The 24754-nt window shown below is 40.8% G+C and overlaps 1 protein-coding gene across 1 annotated transcript in view; it reads left to right on the top strand.

The window, feature by feature from the left end:
* STK39 (serine/threonine kinase 39) overlaps positions 1–24754 on the top strand; it is a 1706935-nt gene that overhangs the window by 445014 nt on the left and 1237167 nt on the right. Inside the window, exon 5 of the mRNA XM_069225277.1 lies at positions 1870–1925. Within this exon, the coding sequence (XP_069081378.1) occupies positions 1870–1925 (56 nt within the window). The remainder of the gene's footprint in view (positions 1–1869; positions 1926–24754) is intronic.

The raw sequence follows: 24754 nt of genomic DNA, 5'->3' as shown, positions 1-24754 counted from the left end.
ACAGGCTGTAGGCCAACTGGGAGAGCTTTGCACACTCCCTCATCCTGTAGGAGGGGTCAGGCAGGTTTCAGTCTGCTCTTGTACCTCAGTCCCTGCCCGATCTTCACAGGATTATATAGACCAGTTCTTCCAAGAGGTAAATTCGGGCCCACAGTTATGGCACTCTATAATCTTGAGTATGGGAATAGCGGGAAGGATGTGATAAATCAGAGCGCTATCCCCGTGGATATTCCTCCAGGTAACTTGTAATCAGCCTCTTGCAGTTGGAGATCGCTGATTGACCACTGATAGAGTCTCCACTGGCGAAGCTCGGCTGTCAATTATTGGCCAAGGTGCCATTATCTTTAGTGCATTGACTTGACCATTCTATTTAAGGTGGATGTCTTGGCAGATTATCCCTTCGTGGTGGGCACACAGGGAACATAAGCAGTGATCTGAGAAACTGAAAATAATGCCCATTGGGCCACCATAAAATGGTCCCCCACCTGCTTTTCATTTATCATGAAAGTCTTCTAGCTGTATCAGTATGTGCACTTTCATCATATATAATAAACACATTGTGGTATTTAGTACTTAGCTGTTTAGCATATATATTTATGTTTAAAATCACACAGGGTATATATACCTTAAGCAATAAATAGAACCCAGTGAAGTCCCATTTGAATTATTTTCATTGATACTGTGAGCTCTGCATCAGACACCCATGAGTATTCGTAAATGGCCACAGGTGCTTGGCCGCATATCCTGTTAGAGGAGTAAGAAGTTAGGCCATACAATACAAAGATGATTTCTTTGGATAATGTTCATGTTGACCGTTAAAGTAATTTAAGTATGGTCAAACATTCGACCATTATGATTAAGACATACCATGTTCAGTAATGGCATAATATTAATCATTTCTACGTAATAACGAACGGATCGAGATATGGTGAGCCACAAGTTTCCATTTGATACTTTTAGTATGTGTACAATAATAACTTGCTTTCATGTAGCATTTAATACCTAACTTCTAGCATCTCTATGCGCTGTAATGACAATTTATTACAATTGCTCAGTTTAATAGCAGTGATTTAATCAGCCTCTGATGGATGAGAACTTGTTATGTTTTCGCTGGGGTTCAAACTCGTGCCACGCTGGCCGCCGCAGGTTACAGCAGCCAGTATTTTCCACATTGACCAATCTCGCCCGCATATAGATCACTGGCATAATGTTGGCACAACATGTCAGACTAAAAGGCACTTCTGTAAAAACGAATTGAGGCACTGGGACAAGCCACTTCTGTGAACCAATCAGTCACTGGGACTGTTCCGTGTGTTCTCATAATAATATCATATCAACACATTGGCAAACACGTATAAATGAACTACTGAATAAAAATTAGTATATATGCAGGGGACGTGCTCTGCGTCCAACTAAAAGCTCAGAATTTGTGTTTGCTTACCAAAAACTGGTAAAAATTAGTTAAAGTGCTATTTATGTGCCTAGACGAAAAGTGCAATATTTTTAGACTTAGATTCATATAATATGTGAAATATGATACTTTCAGGTTAATGTTTTGCACAGTAAACAAAAGCAATTTGATGTATGTTCTTTGATGAAGAAGAAGGATTGTCAAAAGTTTTATAGGGTCATATCTGAAATGCATTGGTGCACTCAACTTCCTTCTTCACTGGTGTACATGCACTGTTTCCGTGGCAATACAATAACCTGAATTTAAACATGTAATATTATGTATAACCAAATGCTAATTGCCCTCAAATAATCGAAAATGTGTCAGCCCATCACAATGCATTTTAATTTGTCAGTATTGAAAACAGAATTAGGATTACAAACCTTATATACTGACATTATTTTTTTTCTGCTACACAGAGATTTGAAAGCGGGTAATATTCTCTTGGGAGAAGATGGATCAGTACAAATAGCAGGTAATGGAACTACAGCAATCGTACATACAATGGTATTTTCTATTTTCACTTAAAAGTCGTTGAACATTGAAACATGTGACAACAATAATGTACAGAATTCTACATTTGACTATTTTGTTTGTCAACCTAAAACATAGACTTTACTTGAGAACTTATTTGCTGCCTTTGTTTGGTATATTTAAACTCATAACGGCCTTTTCTCTTTTAGTAGGAGGAAAGAGTCAAACACACTAACAAAGTTTCCACCCTGAGGAAGTGTTACACATTTTCCTCAACTAAGATGTTTTTCAATAAACAATCCTACCATCCTGGGAAGCAGTTAGGAGTTGCATATGTTACCCACATTTTGGCTCGTGTAACACCTTTGACCTTCAGACAGATACTTAACAAGGCAGAAAAAGGGCGAGGATCTTTCAGGGCCCTGCTACCTTGCTGCAGGCAGCTCCTCTACAGTCTTTCTGCACCACCTCCTAAGCAGCATTTTGCAAGTTGTAATGGTTCCTGGGAAAGATGTAAAGTCCAGAAATGTCTTGTCCTTCAGTATTACACCAAAACGTAGACCACTGGTGGTGAAAGAAGAGGCCAGTAGAAGAGCTAAACAAGACATTTAGACACAATGCCAAAACGTATCCCCCTTCTTTCAGCCAACCTTTCCAGCTTTTAGCTTGGAAATTGCTGCAGCGCTATGGAATCCTAGCTATTAAACTGAATAGTGGATTCTGTGCAAGAGGTCAATGGATCGACATGACATAGGAATGAGGGGATGTCATCAATGAGGAATGTAAGCATCAACAATAAATAATATAAACAAAGATTTTGAACCTCAAGCAATAATCACACCAGTTTATTAAGAAGAGTTATAAAATGTATTTCCGTAGATTAGCAATGCTAATGTCACAAAGATAACTCTCAAACACTAATAATAAGCATAAATTATATTGCGGTTGATTAGAATGTCTGATATATCTGAGTTTAATCAAAACAATCAAGTAAATAATCTCCAAAGTGATTACACTGATTAATAGCACCAGAATCGATAATAATTGCAATGCATTCATTAGTACAAATATTCAAAAGTCAATATAAATCTTGAACATTCAAAGTTAATACCTTCACTAACCACATATTAGCATCAACATGTTGGCCTTCATGTAAAAAGAATTTAGAAACACAAATTTAGAAAAAAACACTCTCACTCTGTTTATTATAAAAAAACATTGTTAGTATGCAGCAATCAAATTATAAGCTGCAGCTGGTACCTGCAAAGCAAAAGATACACATATAACATTACAATATCATACATTACCCTAGTAACAACAACATGAGGTTTACTTCAGCAAGGGGACACCATCAGATATGTCTTCAGAGGTTCAGGCCTAACAACAGCTAAACCCACACTGCTAATATGACTTGGACCATCTGGATCTCAGGCCTCTCTCATTCCCTCTTCTCAAATTCTATGGAATCCCAGAATCTCTTTTTACAAAAAGAATCCTACTTATGTTGTTATACTAATCTTAAAAACCACCCCATTGGTCAGTTAATGGGGTGGTCACGATTCAGCCAATAATAATTCTAATTGATAACCTAAAATGCAACAACGTCCCTTTAACCAGGACATTCTCTCAACAGCAACTTTTCCTCTTCTGTCTCGTCTGTAGCTCCATTGTCCCATCTCGTCTAAATTTCTCTTCTCAGGAAGAAACTTTCTCACTTGCTACATGCACTTTCATCGTCGAGGAAGAAACCACGTATTAGTAACATATTCAAACAATAGAGCATTCAACTTATGCAAAGCTTGGTTAAACATGGCCTTGTAAGACATAATGCAGCATCCCACTAGGGGCAGCTGTGTACACATATGTTAAATCATCTAAAACACTGTTATATAAGCGTTGAACTATGGAAAATAATCACAGCATTTAGTTAGAATTTTTGCTCAGTTAGGAACAGAAATGAACTATGGTGACCATTTTCAAGAGTTACCCGTTTTCACATGTTAATTCACTATATAATTAATGGACCAAAATCATTAATAAAACATGTTAGAAAATTCACACTATCACAATCCCTCTTCTGATGACTATTTATGTAATCACATCAATTCATAATAAATTCATTTATTATCATCAATTCTTCAAAATGTGGTCTCTTTTATTTTCACGTTATTTCTCTTTCTATTTCTATTTTCCCCATAAAATGTAGTAATTTGTATATCAAATCTTCTTTGATTCTTTTCCAGCTTTCTCTTTTTCAACTATTTTATCATTTTATATGTTCCCCAGATCCCAGATCCCCAGATTTCAATTATTGACACCCATTTTGCTATTGTCAAGATAACACATCTTCCCACATTACTAAACCAATTTCCCACAGCTCCAATTCCCTTGCCTATTTTTTCCCAAACTGTAGTTTTGGTTAGTTCTTTTAAATCTTCTTTGTTAATTGTTATGTTTGTAATCGATTCTCTAACTTTTCCTGAATTATCAGTAATGTATGCACAACAATGGGTCAAAGCAAGTAATTTGCAAACTCCGCCCTCCTTTGCTATAATAAAGGCAGTCCTGAAGTGCCATAGCTCTTGTAGCAGCCAACTCAGTATCTAAAAGAATGATAGTTCCAGAATAACTTGTCAGCATGGTATCCGCTATTGCAGACAACTTTTGGATCTTGATAGAAGTTAGAACCACTCCCACCGAAGGAATTATAGCTCCAAAAATGTCTCCCACAATGATAGAAATTGACTCTCTCTTGTATCTCGTTTGAAATTTCATCGTCTCGGGTATTTTACTCAAGTCTTCTAACTGATAGATTTTCAGAAAGACTATTTCCAAATAATATGTTCCATACCATCCTCTAGGAAGATGGTAATATATATTTCTCCCACAATATATAGTAGATACCAGGCACTGGTGGATCCTGTCCATTCATCATAAAATCCCATTTACCCCTAAACATAAAACATGTCTACACTCACTCTTTCCAACACTCTATCTTCTTACTCCAAGGCCTGTATATGCAAAGTCTTGCCACGTTGTTAATTTTCCTTGTTTAGTAATATCAGTATAAGCATAATCAATCCCAGGTCTTCTACTAATTGTTCCCTCATCTATCCTTGCCTTTATTTCTCTTCTATCTTCTGTGTTATCTAGAATTTTTTCTCTACGGGAGTTAATAAACATGTTAAATTATTCTGATGGGGAAAGCGGTGCCAAAAGTTAAAGTAGGCTCAAATCATTCTCTCATAATAACTATGTTATTATCTTTGGCTATTCTATTCAAATAACCTATGACGGGTACAAAAGAAAATACCATGTCATAAGTTGAATAGAAATACTGAATATATTCTTGGTTATAAAAGTGCGTTAGTAAAAGACTGCAACTTACAGCATATGTTACAGGCGAGCTATGGTAAGTAGTTCCCTCTTCCACTGAAGTTGGAATCTGTGTGCATACATAACAATCTTTAGCATCCATCACTTCTACATACTCATGCAATAAGCAATAGAAAACATTAGAAGGAAGCTCTTTCTCTTCATGCAAGTATTTAACATCTATTTTAAACTTATCTTTAGTTAGTGATGTATCAGTTGTATCCAAATTATCAATCTTTGTAGTCTGGTTGGCTCCAATCGTCGCATAAACAGTCACCCCTACAAACAACAATAAGCACATTAACACACTCGCTACCTCCAATCCAATACCTAAAACTTTACAACAACTAATTCTACTGTTTTGGTTATGAAAGTTTCTCATGGTCTCCATGGTCTAAAAAAATAAAATGTTCCCAAAAATTTCAAAAATTAAGTAAACAAAACAATCAAAAATCCCTACTACATTTTTTTTTTTAATTCATTCACGCAGGACAGTCTCTTTGTCAATTTCAGTATAGCAGCTTGTCAAAATCTGTTGTCTCTTCGTCAATTCCAGTATAGCAGCTTGTCAAAATCTGTGGTCTCTTTGTCAATTCCAGTTATTTATGTCTCTCTTAAGCACGACTTTCAGTTAATTTTCAACTTCTTTTCCCCAAATTCTTTTCTCATAATTTTCATGTGCCAGAATAAATATTTTCTGTTTCTCTATCAAAACAATAGCTCAAAAAGTCTTCTTGCCAATGATTTGTAGTTAAATACACCCATTCTGGTCCAGCTTGCTTGCAACTCTCCTTCTTTTTGTTCTTTTGATGCTTTCCCCTTCTTCTCCACTAGTATTTTCTCCTCCATTCAACTCTCTTTCCTCCTGAATTGGTGGTACTACGTTAACTTTCCCACTCTTTGAACTTTTCTCTGGCCAATTGTCTCCTTTTAATGTCTTTTCCATTAACAACTTTCTCAGAATTGAGTCTTCACTTGCCTTTGAACCTTTTTCTTCCACCGTTTCCGCAACTGGTTCAGGAAGAGTATAATCCACTTGGGCAGGACTACCCTCAATTCCTTTTCCAATGGGGTCAGTCTTTTGTTCAGTTTGGTATGTCAAACCACCTGCTTCTGAGGACACCCTCCTCTGAGCAGATCTTCTCTCAACCAAATGTCCCTCGCCTGAGGACACTCTCCTCTAATCAGAACTTCTCTCAGCCAAAATTTCTCTTTCTTCATGAACCACCTCTTTTTCTACTCCTTTTGCAGATTCTTCAGCTTCTTCTGCGTTTTGTTCCTTTTCATATGTTATAGGGGTAGGCACATCTCGCTCATTCTCGGTATTCAGCTCTTCACTTGCCTGACCTTTTCTCGCAATGTTGTCAACTGTTGGTAATCTCAACAGTTCTTCTTCAGGTTCTGGTGGGGCATTCACCTTTCTCGTGTGGCTGGTGTGCACCCAGTTTAGCAAACCTGCACATTTCACAACTGTTGCTGTTGTGAGTACAATCTGGCAAGGACCCTTCCACCTTGGTTCCAGGCAAGACTTCCTCACATGCTTCTGTATGATTACCCAGTCACCAGCTCTCAAGTTGTGGCATTGACATTGCGTTTGTTGTACGGTTGTTGCTTCCATCTGATGAGAAAAGGACTGAACAACATCAGCTAGGATTTGCAATAGTCTAGCACCATGTCATCTGTAATATTCACAAGTGCATTTGCAGGTATCACTGGCAATCTCATTGCTATCCCCATTAAAATTTTGTGAGGAGACAACCCAGTCTTCTTATCAGGGGTGCTTCTCATTGACATGAGGACTAGTGGTAAAGCATCTGTCCATTTTGAATTCGTTGATGCACATACTATTGCCAATCGTGGCTTTAAAGTTCCATTCATTTGCTCTGCAAGTCCTGAGGCTTCTGGTTGATAACTACAATTTAGTTTCTACTGAATGTTTAATGCTGAGAAAAGCAATTTGATCACCTCATTATTGAAATGACTTCCTCTATCTGATTCTATAGAGACCAGGAAACGAAAATGTGGAATTAGTTCTCTCAGAAGTAACTTAGCTACTGTAAGGCTATCATTTCTCCTTGTTGGATATGCCTCAATCCAGTGACTAAAAATACACACAATCACCAACACGTATTTCAAACCAACACACACAGGCATTTCAGTAAAATCCATCTGCATTCTGCTGAATGGACCCCCAGCCATGCCTATATGTCCCATGTTGACAACTGTTCCTTTGCCGACATTCATTTGCTGGCAGACCACACATCTATGGCAAACCAATTCAGCAACTTGTCGAAGTTTGGATTATACCAGAACTGTTTAAAACACCTGATCATTGCATCTCTCCCTGTATGTGCCTGACCATGTTAATATCTGGCCATTTCTGTCAACAGACTGTTTGGTAAAACCACTTTCCCCTCAATTGTCACCCAAATTTCATCTTCCCATTGAATGCAATGATGTTGTAGCCAATCCCTACACTCTTCTTCTGGAACATTGTTTTGTATGGGGTTTAACTCTTCTAGTGTCTGAACAATTTGCATCATAAAATTCGTATACACTTCATCATTTTCGGACATGAATTCCAAATTCCCTTTGAATGAAATTTCATTTAGAGCACAAAGTTTTGCCATCTGGTCTGCATAAGCATTTTCCAATGTTACATAATCTTGTCCTCTCTGGTGTGCACTGTATTTAACCATGGCAATTTTCTCAGGTTTCTGTGCAGCTTGTAATAAGTCATGTATCCTTTCACCATTCCTCACAGGTGAACCTGACGATGTAAAAAAAAACCTCTGTGACCAAATTTGCCCAAAATCGTGTACAATACAAAATCCATACTGTAGATCGTTACTTTCATCTGGTCAGATAACAGACATGTTCTAGTAAGAGCCAGCAATTCTGCAAATAGCAGAAATTACTCCTTTAAGCCATGAGGCTTCTAGTATGCCAGTAACTGTGCATACTGCATAACCTGCTCTCAAAGCACCTCTGTTGTCTCTTAGACAGGAACCATCAACAAACATAACTTGATCATTATCTTCCAGACAAGTGCCTTTAATGTCATCTCTTGGTTTTGTGCATAATTCTGTCACCTCCAAACAATCATGTTCAATGTCGTCTATTCTGTTTGGATCATCTCCCTCATTTGGTAACAGTGTTGCCGGGTTAAGCGCTGTGCACCTCTTGATTTTTACATTTGGTGCTCCAAGAATCACTGTCACGTATCGTGTCAACCTTGCATTTGTCAGGTATTGTGTCTTTGATCTGGTCAAAAGAATTTCTATTGAATGAAGTACAATCACTGTCAGAGGATAACCCACCACAATATTTTCACTTTAAGTTATACTCTGCTCAACTGCTGCAACTGCTCATAACCATCCTGGTAAGGCTGCTGCAACATTATCCAAAGTAGCTGAAAAATATACTACTGTACGATTGACACCACCTTGTGTCTGTGTCAAGACAGGCAAAGAACATCCATCACGCTCATGACAAAAGAACAAGAAATGTTTTGTGTAATCAGGCATAACTAAAGCTTGAGCTTGACACAAACTTTCAGATAAGTAAATGCTCTCATACATTCTTCATCCATCATTATGGGATCTGAAACATCTTTATGTCAGCCTTTGCAGTGGTTTGGAAATGGCTGAAAAATTTGGAATCCACTGGCGACAATATCCTACCATTCCCAGAAACATTCTCAACTCTTTCTGTGAACTAGGTATTTTCTATTTCATTATTGGCGCTACTCTTTCTCTTGAAATTCTTCTTGATCCTTTTTCAATCAAATGACCCAAATATTTCACCTCTTGCTGACACAACTGCAACTTAATAGGAGATACCTTATGTCCATTATCTACCAAAAAGTTCAACAGTGTAATTGTATCCTCTTTGCAACCTTATTTTGTCCTTGATGCAATCAGCAAATCATCAATGTCCTGAACCAATGTTGATTAATAAGGCATTATCAATGACTCCAAGTTCTTTTTCAAAATCTGATTGAAAATTGATGGTGATTCCGAAAACCCTTGAGGAATTCGACACCAGCTATAGACTCTGGTGAGAAACTTGAAACAAAAGAGATATCTACTGTCCTCATGTAGAAGCACAGAAAAGAAAGCTTGACACAAATCAATCACTGTGAACCATTCTGCATCACACGAAATCTGAAACATTATCACTTCTGGATTTGGCACAACTAGGCAACATTGCACCACAATATCATTTATTTTTCTCAAATCCTGGACACGACTCATTTTCCCATGCAGCTTTTTCAAACCCATTATTGACATGAGCCTTGACATGATGTGGTTAGGACAGTTACTCATTCTGGTTGTCCTATACTGAAAGATATGAGTTTACTAAAATGAGAATATGGTGCCACCAAAGGCAGAACAATTCTTGGAACCTAATTTATTTATGTCACAAACTGTGATGTTTTAATGGTTCTCTGGGTGAATAAACTACGCAAGAAATGTTTTATTAATCATAAGATGCAGGAAAAAAATACTAAAGAACTGTAGTTATGTTCACCTGTAATAATTTAAATGGACCGTTGGGCCTATTCACAAAGGTAAATTTAGTCATAAACTGAGGCGAGCCAAAGGCAAGCCCGTCTGCGCCCGTCAGTGCCCAGAATGTACCATGCAGCAGGACCCTTGGCCATTTTCTTTCCTATTCAAAGGGCGTTTTGTTGAGTTTGAACATCCTATGTAGGCAATCAAATTGTGATCTCATGAATTGTGCCACACACATTTATCACAGGTTGTAATACCTGTAGGTTTACCCCTTCCTCCGATAGTCTCAATATTTTGCTAGGCTCATCAGTCAATTTTCAGCTCTTATAGCACAAAGCCCGTTCCCTGAGTTGTTTTTTAATAAACGTCCAATCTCTTGCCAGACCTAAGTTAGAACTCGAGTTTACAGAATCCTATAAACCACAGCTAGTTTTCTTGATAGGAACTTGGTTAAGTGATTCCTCTAATCCTGTTGTGGTAGCAGCATTGCGGGAAGATACTTTATCAGCAGATATGACAGACAGGGTAGGCGGGGCGGTAGATTGGCAATAGTACATCATGAGTTGATAAATCTATCTTTTGATCCACAAACTAATTTAAATTGTGAAGCGCTTACTTTTAAATGCAAAATCACTGACATATATCTTTTATGGTCTCCTGATTTACAGACCATCTGGACCTAAGACCACTTGTCTAGAATATTTATAAAATCATATTGACATTGGTATTAAACATCCTAACTATACAATATTAAGAGATTTTAATTTTCACTTCGATGATCAGAATGATACAGAGGCTGCTATGTTGTTAGAAACGTTAAGCTGTTTTTATCTAACACAAAGAGTAACATTGCCCACTCATAAACTGGCTCAAACACTCAAAAACATCTTACAAAATAATATTAATCTTAGCTATCAGGGTACACTGCCTCTGATCTTGTCGGACCATATAACAGTTCAGTTTCATCTAAATAAAAACATTAAAAGCTCAGGCCAGAGCAAAAATTTGTCTCTGGAATAAAATAGATACAAATATTTTAGCAGAGAGCCTAAATTGTACTATACCCAGTCTTGGTACTTAACCTAATGGAGCAGTTTCCATTTACCATGAGTGGTTGAGTACAGTAGTACTAAAAGAGGTTCCAGAAAAATTAATCAAATCACATAGGACGCAGCCGTCTGCTCCATAGTTCTCTCCTACCCTGGTATCCATGAAACAAAAATGCTGTCAAATTTGGTGACGCGACTATCGTGGAAAGGGTAGAACCCATTACAGATAAGCTGTCGGCGGATACAAAAAAATAATTTTAGTAGAAAAAAACAAGTTTTATACAAAAATTATTGAATCTGCTCTGAATTCATCTAAGGAATTGTTAAGGGTAGTCTACTCTCTTCCAAACCCAATGTCCCTCCCCAGAAATGGTTTCTGTGATAAGCTTGCTGATTTTTCCAAAGACCAAAGGAGAAATGGTATTTAAGGAGTTCAACTCCGCCATCTCAGCTTCCCCTTCAAGCACAGTGTGTGTGCAGCCGGATCTTGGAAAATCTGATTTTCAAATGTTCCTTTTGCTGAGTACTGACAATTGGTTACGTTGATTGGCCAGGTAAAACCTGGAGCTTGTTTAGATCCCTGTCCAGCCAAGATAATGCAACTAGAGGCTGATAGTTTTGCACCAGTTTTGATGACCTTGCTTAATGATGTCATTATGACAGAGGTGTTTCTGGAAGCCTGGATAAAGGTTTTGATTCTTCCTTTGATAAAAAACCTTCACTGGACTTTAATGAGGTAAGAAATTTCTGTCCAATCTCATAACTTCCTTTCTCGGCAAAATTGCTTGAAAAACATTGTAATGCTAGCTTTGCCTGTTGGATGAGAACCACTTGCTGAAAAAGGCACAATTTGGCTTCAGATTGGGCTGTAGCACCAAGACAGCGTTGGTAGCTGTCTTGGAAGAGATCAGAGCAACCAGAGATCACTGTGTTAGGGCAGTGCTGGTGCTTTTGGACCTCTCTACCGCTTTGATACTGTTAGTCACACTGTGTTGTTAAACTGACTGACTGATATTGGTGTCTCTGGACTGCATGTGATCTCGGAGATCAGAGAACAGACGGTAGTCTGCGGGAATTTCCTCTCTAACACATTTTCATTCCTATGTGGGGTGCCCCAGGGGTCATTACTTAGTCCTTCGCTTTTTAATATATATGTTGCACCATTGGCTAAGTTGATTCATTCCCATGGTTTTGCAAGTGCAGCTTATGCTAACGACACACAAATTGTGGTCTCCATCCCTAATACTGTTGAGGATGTTGCATATAGTTTTAATAACTGTATGAAGAATATTGCCAACTGGATGACCTCTGTTTGTTTAAATTGAATTCTAATAAAAGAGAGGTACTTATTTTTAAGAAGGATACTTCCTTTTTGGGTCACTCTTGGTGGTCATAGACCTTGGGTTCAACTCCAATCCTGGTTACCAAAATAAAGAATTTGGGGGTAATCTTTGACCCAAATTTATCCTTCAGGGAGCATACCAGTAAACTGACATCATCAAGTTTTTTACTGCTTCAATCCATTAGGAAGGTACTGCCATTGATCTCATTTCAGATGCAAATATTTGTAGTCATTGATTTAGTTTTATCAGAAATCAACTATTGTAATGCTCTCTATGTGGGAATTCGGCAATCAGTACTTTTCGAACTCCAGATGCTGCAGAATGCAGCTGCCCGCCTTGGTTGATTGATTGAACTTCATTGGCTCCTCGTTAAAAATAGGGTGTACTTTAAAGCATTGTGTTTAGCTCATAAGGCAGTTGATTAATATTAAACTTATCCCTCTTGCAAACAAAATCAGATGGTATAATCCCACTAGGAATTTGAGATCTGCGGGTACCTTAATGGTTGCTGTCCCAAGGATGAATAAAATCTCTTGGGGTTGCCGTACTTTTGTTTACACCACCTGTAAGTTGTGGAATAAATTACCAATGTACCTCAGAAGCCAATCAAATTTGTTACATTTTTGGAAAGCTTTGAAATCTTGCCTTGGTTTCATTTTCGCTTTAGATACTGATTTGCCACTATATGCTTAGAGATTCCTAGCACCAAGACAACTTCGGGTATTCGCATGCTCTAGAAATTCAAATTTAAATTTTATGATCAGATTCACCTGAATTACACTTGCCAGAAATTCAAATGGGAATTCCCCAGAGGCCTAATAGATGTTACAGATGCTGGAATCTCCATGAGGAATGCAGAGTTCTCTGCATCCTTTAATCTAGTGTTCAAGGGATGACATTGAGGACATACCCCGATGCTCCAAGGCTTGCCTTGGAAGTTGGTGAGCAGCCACAAAATGGTACTTTTGTGGGCATTGGCAAAGTCCTATCCTCACCCTTTGTCTGCCTGGAAAGAGTCATGATTTTACTCCTTCCAGGTGCTGGCGTAAATCCCTTGCCAGAATGGGAATAGGAATGGATAACCATCGAATTGTGTGGAGGTGTGGATCTAGGGGCTTCTCCATTTTCCCGTCAGAGAAAAAAGAAAATGCAAATGTGAATTTGTACCAGAGAATCCATTCTCGATGCGTGGATTTTTCTGCCTTAGAAAACCAAATTTTTTCCAATTTTGGAACTCCCAAATAATTTGTATGTAAACCTTCACCAAGCACACTTTGTATGTGGATTATAACCAGGATTTGTTAGTGGAACTACACTTTGTGTGAATTGTCCCCATACATTGAATATGACCTATGCTATTGGCTTTAAATTAGTTCTGAGTCTTAATTCGTTGTTATGTATGTGTAATTGGTAGGGATCTATCAGTTAAGGACAGCACAGAGGCGAAGATATTGTTCAAACACAGAAGGGGATATTTACAAGGAAATTGCTCAGCGGGGTGCCACAAGCAATCTGCCTGCGCCAAGCTGCATCATTTCCAGAATGCAGGGATGCCTCAGATTAGCTGCTGATCGCCAATGTTGGTACCCTTGTGAGGGTCCCTGCATTGCGGCAGTGATTATTTTTTTGCAGGAAGGAACACAAAATGGCGATTTGCTCCTTCTATGTGTGCTGCAGAATGCAGCAAACATAGAGCAAAAAACGAGAAGAAATAAAAGTATTTCTCCTCGTTGTGCCACTCTAACGCCACCTCTAGGCGCTGCCTCAGATTTACATTTCCTTATAAATCTGGGGCAGTGTCAAAAAGCAGTGGGTATTGCGTGGGCATCAATACCCATTGCACCCCCCTTTGCCACAGAAAAGTGCGTCAGGTGGCCCATATTTACAAGGCAGTGTTAAGCCACAAAAAGAGGCTTTATGCCGTCTTGTAAATATGGCGCAGAGTATTGCACCACCGGAGCATCGCAAAAAGTGATGCTCTGGTAGCGCATGGGGTTTGTAAATATGCCTCACAATTTTCCAAATAATAAAATAATGACACTTTAGAGCAACTTGTGTACAAGTGTGTATTTAATAACAACAGTGCCCATTACACTGTTCAATGTATTTAATGTTGCCAAACGTAATGGGTGGTTCTATTGGCAGCTGTAAAAAGTAAACAGTGTTCCTCAAGCTACTGTTTACCTTCTGCCCGTGCAACTGCGTTTGCCACCTCTGGGGCCAAACGTTCAAAAACAGTGACCGGGCTGGCAAGAGGCAAGCTGGGGGTCATAGCTGCCACCCATGGCGACCCCTAAATGATGTTCGAGTGAATATTTTATTAGGCACCTCCAGAGTGATTACACAAACAAACTCGTTTAACCAATGTCAGATCTCTGTATCTATAGAGGTTCCCAATGTTCAAACGTTTGCCTTACTAATTAACTGCCTCGATGTTCTTGTTACACTTTGACTTTCTGGTGACTGATTTGTTTTTGTTAAATATGTGATGACCATGCTTTGACTTTTGTCTGAAATTTAAGCTACAACTTTTCCAGTGTATACACATTAGTGAAATGAACGATTTACCACTCTAGATACGCTGTATAGTTTATTTTTTTCTCTTGATGCCTAGTACTTGCGAGACTGATCACACTGAAAACACTTGGTGCGTTTTTCTGTGCAGTAGGCATTTCTTTTGGTATATTACCTGTGTTGCAACTTTTTATGTTTCTAGTCACTTAGTAAATGTGATGCATTGAACAACAGACTGTAATGCAGCGCATCATCATTAAAGTTGCACATTTTCTACAGATAAAAGACTGGCAATTGATTAATTGCAGGCATGAAGCACCCTTTTGTAAAGCATCCAAGCAGTGGCTACTTTGTGCCACTGGTTGCCTTTGAGTACCTCCAGCACTTATTTTTGTGAACCAGGACTCTTTCGGTCCCTCCCATGAGGCCAACTGAAGAATGTCCAGTTCTGTATTCCCTGCTCTTGTCTGAGCCCCAACTTCAGTAGGTAACACACCAGTCCGCCATAACCGACCGTGACGATTGGTGCCAACTGCATCAAGTCCTTCAGCAGTCAGGTGTACTGTAGCCCATGTGATGAGGCCTGGTCCCATGATTTCACACTCTGCCTAAGGCAACAGCAACTGCACTATCTGCTCACAGCTTGTGGTGAAGGTCTGCCACCCCTTTGTCACTTTGGACAGTGTTGAATGGTTCTTGAGAAAAAATACCAGTACCACATCTAACTGCAGCATTTGGCAGTGGTGTGCACCCATTAAAATTGGGGCAACAATGGACTGTAAACAGGGGTTCCCCTCTACTCCAGGTAAACACTGGCCTGGTATGCTGCATGCGTTGTGAAATCCGGCATGTGTGTTACTTGCATACATTTATGGACGAAGCGCAAATCCTAACTAGTGGGGGTCTCTGTGTGCATTGTCACTTTGTTCATTGTTTGAACCTAATTCTTCTCTGGGCACACATTTATGACTGCTCCGTAATTCCTCGTCTACAGGATGCTTTTTTGAGTCAAAAGCAATTGGTTACAAAGTAATAGTAATATCCTGGAGCATCAGTACAGTTGTCTTCTCAGTGCAACAGGCCCAGCCCTTACCTCTTTAGTTTCATTTGTGAGTGCAGACTTATTTGTAGGACTACGAAAAACGATGTGTAGCTCACATCCCCATCGTTGTTAGGACTTAAGTTTCATGATAGAAGTGCCTCACCCACTGTACATATTCACCACATACGCCGTCAAGATTGATGAACATTGTGGGGCAGGAAGTTTGTGTTCTTATTATTTATGAGTTTGCTATCCACAACTCTGTTTTGCCTTTTCTCACAACGGATTTATAATTAACTTCAAGGCCCGCACTGATGTAATTCATTCGCAGCACCAGGGAGGTCTTTTACTGTCCAGCATCTTCTTTGGAGCTGGGTGACCGGCTGTCTTCTAGTTGCGGGTTATTTAATCAGAGGTTAATGTCAGAAGCAAAGTAGAGGCATTCCCTGAATAATAAGTGCTGCACGATCTTCAGGCCAGACACTTAAACACTTCTGCCCATACCTTGACCCTAAATTATGAGTTGAGGCTTAGGATCCAACATCCAGCTGCCAGTTTATGAATATGATTACTCTCATCACTGGTTGTATTTATTGATATATACATAATTTGTGACTCTCACTGATAGTTGGCAGAGCAGTTATCTGCGGTCCTGATGATTGCCTTTACACCTGCTTCAAGAATTTAAGATAGGCAGAAATATGTTGACCTTCCGTATGACCTTTCCTACTTGGTTGAATTACACCACATTTTTCACATTTCTAACCCCTTAGGACAGAAATAAACTATCTTAGAAGTCCACCAAGAAGTAGTTTTAACAGTTGTTTTGACTCTGCTACCTGTACCCTCACCCACATCTTCACTGAAATGCCTCCCTACCTAATCATCTAAATGTTCCTCTCTTTCTCACAGAGGATTGTACCCTACATTGCTGCCTTTGGGCAGCAGTGTAAGTAGGGGCCCTATGATGAAGCATATCACCTCAGGGTGTGTGAGGGCTTTCATCCTATAACTGCCCAAGGCCTAGACACAGTAACCCCAATACTTTAGACATCCCTACATCACTTTAGACCACTGGCATCTGTTTTTTTTTCTGTTGGATACATCTAACTGCAGATTTATCACCTTGTGATTATCCCCCGACTGGATCCAGAGAATTTCTTCAGCAATTCCTTCTTATTTCGGCAGGTAGTTTTTTGAGGCTTTGTGTTGGGTCTTTCTTGCCCTGGATGTGACACTGGGGCTGTACATAGTCTCTACATAGCATTCACCTCTGCATGCTGATATCAGTTCCTTTCTTTCGGATCCTTCTGGCACTGATTCAAAGCTTCAGTCAAACAATATTATCAAACTTGTTTTCAGTTTGCAAGTGGCGTGTCACCTCCAAACGCAACAGGATTCAAACCTTGTAAGTATTGCCACAAACAAATGACAGTGACTGACACCCACTTGATCTGTCTCTGGTTTTTGGGTTCCTCAGATGACTCTGCGTCATGTGACAAAAGTGCTGGATAGATTTCAAAAGCCATCCAGGACAGCAAGGCCAAACTCAAGGTCGCAGAATATTGCCAAAATGCATGAAAGTCCATGTCCCACTCAAAATCGAGGACAGGGGCACGTTCTCATTTCCAAAGTAATTCTTGTGAGCACGCTTCCTCCAGATCGAAATCATCAGGTAGTTCTAAAAAGAAGTAACTTATGAAGTCATGACACGGCTTTCCTTTGGCCCGATGCTCCCACCATGAGAAGATCTGTGTCTGCCACAAACGCGCAACACAGTGCTCGCAAACAGCAGACTCACTTGCCTTAGAATCAGTCCCAACCTTAATACTGGTGCATCCCAAGAGTCAGGGTCCCTTCAGAAATGCTGCAGCAAATACAGACCTTTAGCGAGACCATGCTGCTCTTGAGTATCTTACTAGATCTCTCTGGAGCCTATTTGGGCCCTAAGGATCTGAGGGGGGCTTTGAGTTGGTTCACCACTGTTTGATCCATCCCCAATGCCGTCTGTGTCCATTCCAGGGTCAGTCCCGACTCCAGGGTGGTTGTAAGCCTGTTACACCTTAAAGCGCCTCAGACGATGCCAGAGCCCCTTAGCGTAGACGCTGGCATTGATCCTGAGGGAACTGATAGTTCTTTCAGGCATGGACGCAAATCCTCAGTGATCCCCACCAAAGTCACTACCTCCCCTTAGCTAACTCAGATTCTGAGACTCTTCTTCACACTATAGATTGCCTTGATAAGGTGATGATGATAATTCAGAAATTTATGACAATGAAAATATGTTTTTGGACCTTCAGGATGCCAGTGGCCTTGATACTTTCCCTGACATTAACCTTTGTTTACCTATTCTGTGCCCATCGCCAAAAGAATCTGCCTTTTTTGCCATGGTGATTCAGAAAGCAATAGACATCCTAGACATACAACTACCTACCTCTGTGGTCAATGCTATTATCCTTACGGAATTCCTGTAGCCTGGGCTGACCTTGCAGGAATCCTCCCGGCCTTGCAATGAGGCCTTAACCAAAACTCTTCTGGGGACCTGGGTGAAGTCAGGATCTTGCCCATAAGCTAATAGTCCAGGAGGCACAGGCCAGGAGACCCAACCTTGCTCCTCCAACTCCTCACACCAGAGAATCTGGTGGTCCAGCTCTCTACCAGCAGACTCAACCCCAACATATTTCCAGTCACCCTACAGAGAGTAAAAACAAATGGAGCTGTTTGCCAGATGCATGCTCTCCTGAGCTAACCTCACTTTATGCTCTGTGAACTCCAGCTGCTTTCTGGGATATTATTCACATGCATAGTTGGACATGGTGGCAGAAATCTTACCAGCAGTCCTGGATGACCTCAGAACTAACCTTCATCAAACAATACATGATGGTCTAGATGCAGAGAAATATTTTATACACTTGGGCCTCCACACTATCAACTGCTTGGGTAGGTCAGTTAGGACTAGTGTAGTGCTTCAGCGCTGCCATGCTTGCATTCACTCCACAGGTTTCTTGAGTGATGTACAACAATTCATAATAGAGATGCTATTTGATGGCACATGTCTACAGAGACAAGGCCGACTCAGCCGTGGAGCTCTTTTAGGAGAGCAAAGAGACAGCCTGCTCTCCAGGATTAGAACTGTAGTGAATCCTAGTTTGTTTTAATGGGAAACACGAGTTAGCTTAGCCTTTGGCTTGCAGACTCATGCCCCGTCACCTAGTGACTTTTCCCTACTTAGCTTGCTCTGTTTTAGTGCATTTATTTAATTAAATCTTTTAAGATGGCTGCCTTGTTTTTTGTTAGGCCCACGTTTTAGTTTTGCATTATCAGTGCCACCACGCTAAGGCGTCAATATCAAGCGACAAAGATAAACAAACTCTAGGTGTTCACATTAGGTACTTTCCCTCTTCACGCCTTAGATGGAATTGTTTATATAAATTACCGTCCCATGCATGTCTTGTCATCTGTTGTTTGGGAACAGACCTACGTCAGGGGTCCACGCAGATCTGGATAAAAACTCCTCACTTAAACAGATAGTCAGAGGGATTCCGACCAGATGCCATCGCTGCTATCGATGCTGCATGTCGCCTTGATGCTGACCCAGTCTTCGTGTCCCTACGGAATCTGAGCTAGAGACCTCATTCCAAGGTAACGAGGGTTGGCGGACTCTTCTCATGGACATGGCATTGGCAGATTAAGTTTACCATGCCTAGCTCTCTTTTCGGTTAGAGATTAGGTACATCATATCAGGGTATTAGGACATATGTCATATCTCATGTCTTTTCATGATATTGCAAGATGGTGGGGGTCTTGTATTAATGACTCTTGTTTTTACCATTCTGTTTTTTGAACTGTTCATTATTATCCTAATCATTGCAGCCCAGGCAACTTATCGCAGATTGCAGTTTTGTTAAATAAAACCTATTGAAACCTTACTGCATCTTCTTCATTGCCTGTGTCTGATTGAGACATGTTGTTCTTGTTAAAAAGGGGTAATCTCTGTTTAACCATGACACTCCCTGAGGTGTCACACTCTTGAGTCCATGTGTAAAGGCTGCCACAAATCATCTTTTACTGTTTGGGTTTTTGGTGAGGTGCTGCTTGTGAGCCGGGCGGGTTGGGACAACAATCGTGACTTGTTGTAGGACTGGCATAGTCGCCTACAAACATAAGTACTGTCATCCTTAAACCAGCAGTCTTGCCTAGAGCAAGATCAAACTACAACAGAACTGCCTACAAAGCCATTCATCCACCAATTTCACCCCTTTCAAGGCTTCAGAAGGGGATTCTAGCAGAGCTCACTTCAAACCTTGCCTCATCAACAGCAGATTCCAAGGCCTTTCAAGGAAAAGGTCGGGGTTATGGCTGCTAGCCTCCAGACCCCCAGAAGCAACAAACTACGCAAACCCCAGTCCTTCTTTCCTCAGCCACTGCAAAGCTACTTTAGTTTTGCACTTGGTGTCACATAGTCACCCATTAGGAGGTCATATCACCAGAACGATGGGTCCTCCACATCGTCCAAAACAGATACACCACCCCTTTCATCTCCAGCTCTCAAGGCATGCCTTCTACACCACAACGCTTCCCGGAGAACCACTTGCCAATCTAAGAGGGGCGGTTTATGCCCTCTTGGACAAGGGAGCCATAGAGAGGGTGCTGGCATGAGAAGTCAGGAATAGTTGTTACTCCTGTTACTTCCTGGTGCTGAAGTATGAAAGAGCTTTCAGCTGTATCCTTAATCTTCATTCTGTGAACATCTTCCTCAGGACGTTCAGGGCACTCACCCTAGCCCAACTTCAGTCTACACTGGATACAGAAAACTGGATGGTGGTGTTGGATCTGCAGGACACCTATTTCTGCATCCTTTTTCTGCAGTCCCACCGGCATATCTGCAGTTTCAGGTAGACCACAAGCATTTTCATGTCTCATTGCTTCCGTTTAGCCTTCCCAGTGCTTCTTGGATGCTCATGAAAATGATGGCGATTGTCGCTGCACACCTAGTTAGAAGTTGAAAATACCAGACAGCCGTGTTCCAGCTCCAGATGGCAGCCAACCAGTTGACATCACTGAGGTGGTCCATCAATATGCTGAATATACATCTGACTCCCTCACAAAGGCTTCCAAACCATGGAGCCTTCCAGTATAAAGTGAATTTCTGGGCCTTCACTCTAACTCTCTGCCTGGTTCTCAATGCGAGCGGCTCCGAGACTTCTCAGTCCCCTGCATGCTGCTTGTGGAGCACACCAGGTGGAACATGTGAGCTCTGCACTGTGATCTGAAGCCTCAGTGGAGCCAGCACCAAGAGACCTGTGGGATTCCATCCAGGTGTCAGAGGAGACTGCAAAAGATGTGCAGTGATGGGTGCTAGGCCACAGTTGGATCGGTGGCAAACTCCTCTCTCTACCTAATCCAGCGCCTATGGTCATGATGAATGCAGTGTTACTGGGTTTGGGGGGGGTCATCTGGGACAGGTGTAGATAAGGGGCCTCAGGTCCCTGTAGGAAACACTCCTCCAGATAAACTTGTTGGAATTGCATGCAGTTCTTTTGGCACTGAAAGCGTTCCTTCTGTCCATAAAAGGGGATTGGGTACAGGTTCTCCTGGACAACACCATTGCCAGGTGATACTGCAACAAACAGGGTAGAGTAGGGATATGAGTCATGTGCCAGGAGGCCCTGCACTTCTGGAAAAGGCTAAGTCATCAGGGCATTTCCCTAGTTGTAAGGCACCTGGCAGGATCTTTAAATGCTAGGGTGGGCAATCTCAGCCTACATTGCATGGTGGCTATACTCAGAGATGTCATAGGGTATCTTCTAAAAATGAGGCGAACCCTGTCTAGATCTTTTCACCACTGCAGAGGACGTGCAGTGTCCATACTTTTGAGAGTTGGAGTTCCCAAGGAATGACTGGGCCCAAATCATCCTTGTGATACGCGACTGGGCAAAGAGACAGTGGTCCCCCGAACATCTGGTCATGAATATATGTCCTTCTGTATTGTTGCTCCTTCAGGAGGACATCCATTCACAGTACTCTTCATATCTTACACTCTATGCTTGGAGATTTAGTGGTGATAGTTGATGGCTTTTAATCCCCTTTCTGAAGTAGGAAGTGTTATATTTGAAGACGTATCCCTCAAATAAAACAATCTGTGCAGGATACTGAATAACGTTTGTTGTATGGTGTTCTTACCAAAATATCCAACCTTTAAAGGCACAGTTGTCTAATGTTACTTATTTGTTTATTTGCTTATACTTACCCCAGAAAGTTCTTGCTGTGAAGACAGGTAAAGGTTCTTTCAGCCTTTTTACATATACCCAATCAGCCATCTTTATTCAAATTACCGGTTGTGATGCAGTTTCTAAAAGGACTGATCCATATGCTCCCGCCAACACTCTTTGTGATACCTCAGTTGGTTCTCAGTCTAGTTCTGACTTTTCTCATGTGCACAGCAGACGAGCCTATGCACAACTGCAATCTCTTATTGCTCAGCTTAAAAATTGTATTCCTCACAGTGTTAACGTCATCTCATTGTGTGAGTGAACTACATTCACTGTCTACCGAGCAACCACACACTAACCATACACTAACTTCTTCTTGGGCAAGGTGGTGCTTAGGACTAAAGTGACATTCCTCCCAAGAGTTGCCATATCTTTCAACATAAAACATTAACCTGCTACCTTTTTATGTCTCACCTCATCCATATAAGGAGGAAGAGAGACTGCATTACCTAGATCCAAAGAGAGCTCTAAAGTATTACATTGGGAGGACCAATGGCCATCTTGTAAATGATCAGCTCTATGTGTTGTTCTCTGGAATTCAAAAGGGAAAAGCTGTGCAGAAGAGAACCATCTCTAGATGTATTGTTCTATGTATCATAATCTACTAAGGATTGGCCAAAAAGTAAACTCCGGAAGGCCTATGGGCTCATTCTACAAGAGTAAAGGCTGCACCACAGTCCTAGACATTTGCCAGACTGCTACACTGGTGTGAGTTCCCACATTCACAAAACACTATTGCCTGGAGAGCCAGGTCCAGCAGGAAGGGCATTTTGCCTGGTATGTCCTGCAGGATTTAGTAGTCTGAACTGTTCCAGTGACCCACCACCAAGCTAAGTGATGTTTTGGTATCTATTCCCTAGGTGAGAAATCTATGTTTAGAAGTATATACCAGAAACAAAGGTTACTTACCTTTGGTAACAATTTTTTGAGTTGGTACTTTAAACGCAGATTCCTCACCGACCCACCCTCCTTACCTTTCTGTGGAATGAACTTTTCTAGTCCATGTTAATAAGATTCCATCTAAGAGAGAGATCTGCACACTGACACAATCTGATTACTAAGGCTCTGCATCCAACAGTTTGAACAGATATCAGAAAGGAACTTACATCAGCACATGGAGGTGTTGATTATGTAGGGACCCCAACAAAATTCTCCAGATCCATTCTGGCACTTGGGGCTAGTCACAAAATGAGGATCTGTGACTAGAGTATCCACCAGAAAAGGCTTAACTGAGATTAAGCTTAGTGGTCAGCATAGGAAATCTGCCTTTCATGTGTTATCCCAGATGTTTCACATTTGCTGGACCCAGTTTTTTGCTGGGTTTAAAATTCTGTGCACTTCAGCCCTACTAACTCCTAGTAAGGACCTGTGCTCCCCCTTTAAACATGGTTGGATTGACATACTTCTAATTGATATATTTAACTTACCTATAAATCCCTAGTATATAATACAGAGTGTACCAAGTAAGTGGACCTGGAAGGTAAATGTCACAAGGGAACTATAGCACCTGTTGTGACCTCCCTTACAGTGGCAGTGCAAACATGGCTTCAGGCCTACCACTGTAGCCTGATTGTCGAAGTGTAAAATTGCAATCCAGCATGTCAAAATAAACCCTTTTGACAGCTCAAAACCTCCCTTTTAAATATTATTAACTTACCCCAATGCAGGCCTTGTAGCCCGAAATGTAGGGTGCAGGCTCAGGACATGTAGAAATGTGATGTTAACATATTCTTACAGTGACTAAGCTGACTCTTAGAGGAACACTGGGAAGCAATATTAAATCAGGAATTATAAACAGCTAACACATTATTAAACAACTATTTTAATAGTTATTAAAAATCTAATTCTGTGGGGAAGTTGGTGTTTTAATGCTTTTGAGGAAAAGCAACTTTTAGAAAGTTACTTGCTTTCTTTCCTGGATTTCCTGGAGACTAATTTGAAGTGGCTCAGCAGCTTCTCCCAGTCAATAGTTAGCCTTGAATAGGTGTGAATAAGTATGAAATGGAAATGCCTCCCAAAAACAAACAAAAGGCTGGTTTGAATGGGCAGAGACAACTCCTCTGAACTCCACTACAGTGTCAAGTCCTGCACAAACCACTAGCCCCACTATTGTCTGAAGTGATGGACAGTTGGGAGAATAGAGCCATAGGAGTTGAACCTGACTCCGGGAATGATACTGATAGCTCTACGAAGAGCTTATAGAAGGCATGGTAGGAAGGATTACTCTGTGTTCCCCCTGGAGCCTAAGAGACTAGATACAGGAGCAAGTAGACCCTGCCTCTTGCACACGCGACCGGTGTGCAGCCCCGGACATAGTCCCTGAATGCAGTTGTTCATATTCAATGACACCGCGCATACTGATCATACACATGTAGGTACCATGGGCAGAGTGTTTATTTTGATTTTTCTTGGTTCTGTTATTTTGTTGGCTTTGATCCTGATTATCCCCACTGGAAGCGCAATGCCAGACATGAACAGGTAGGGAAATCCTTGGAGTACAGAAGGGCACACTAAGGTAGACATCAGTTAAGGGATTGCAAGAACTCGATCATCCCCTTCCACTGTCCCACACTACCTAAGAAAGCCCCTAAAAACCACTGAGCATTTTCATACAATAGTTACGCATATAAAGGGATGATAATTTCAGCGATTCAAAGATATTAGCATACTATGCTATAGCTATGCTTGACTTATGTAACAAGTATGCACCGTGTACCA

Source organism: Pleurodeles waltl, chromosome 3_1 (genome assembly GCF_031143425.1).
Source record: "Pleurodeles waltl isolate 20211129_DDA chromosome 3_1, aPleWal1.hap1.20221129, whole genome shotgun sequence".
NCBI classification, from domain to species: domain Eukaryota; kingdom Metazoa; phylum Chordata; class Amphibia; order Caudata; family Salamandridae; genus Pleurodeles; species Pleurodeles waltl.
The sequence above is the reverse complement of the archived record's forward strand: the minus strand, read 5'-3'. Positions and strand labels throughout refer to the sequence as shown.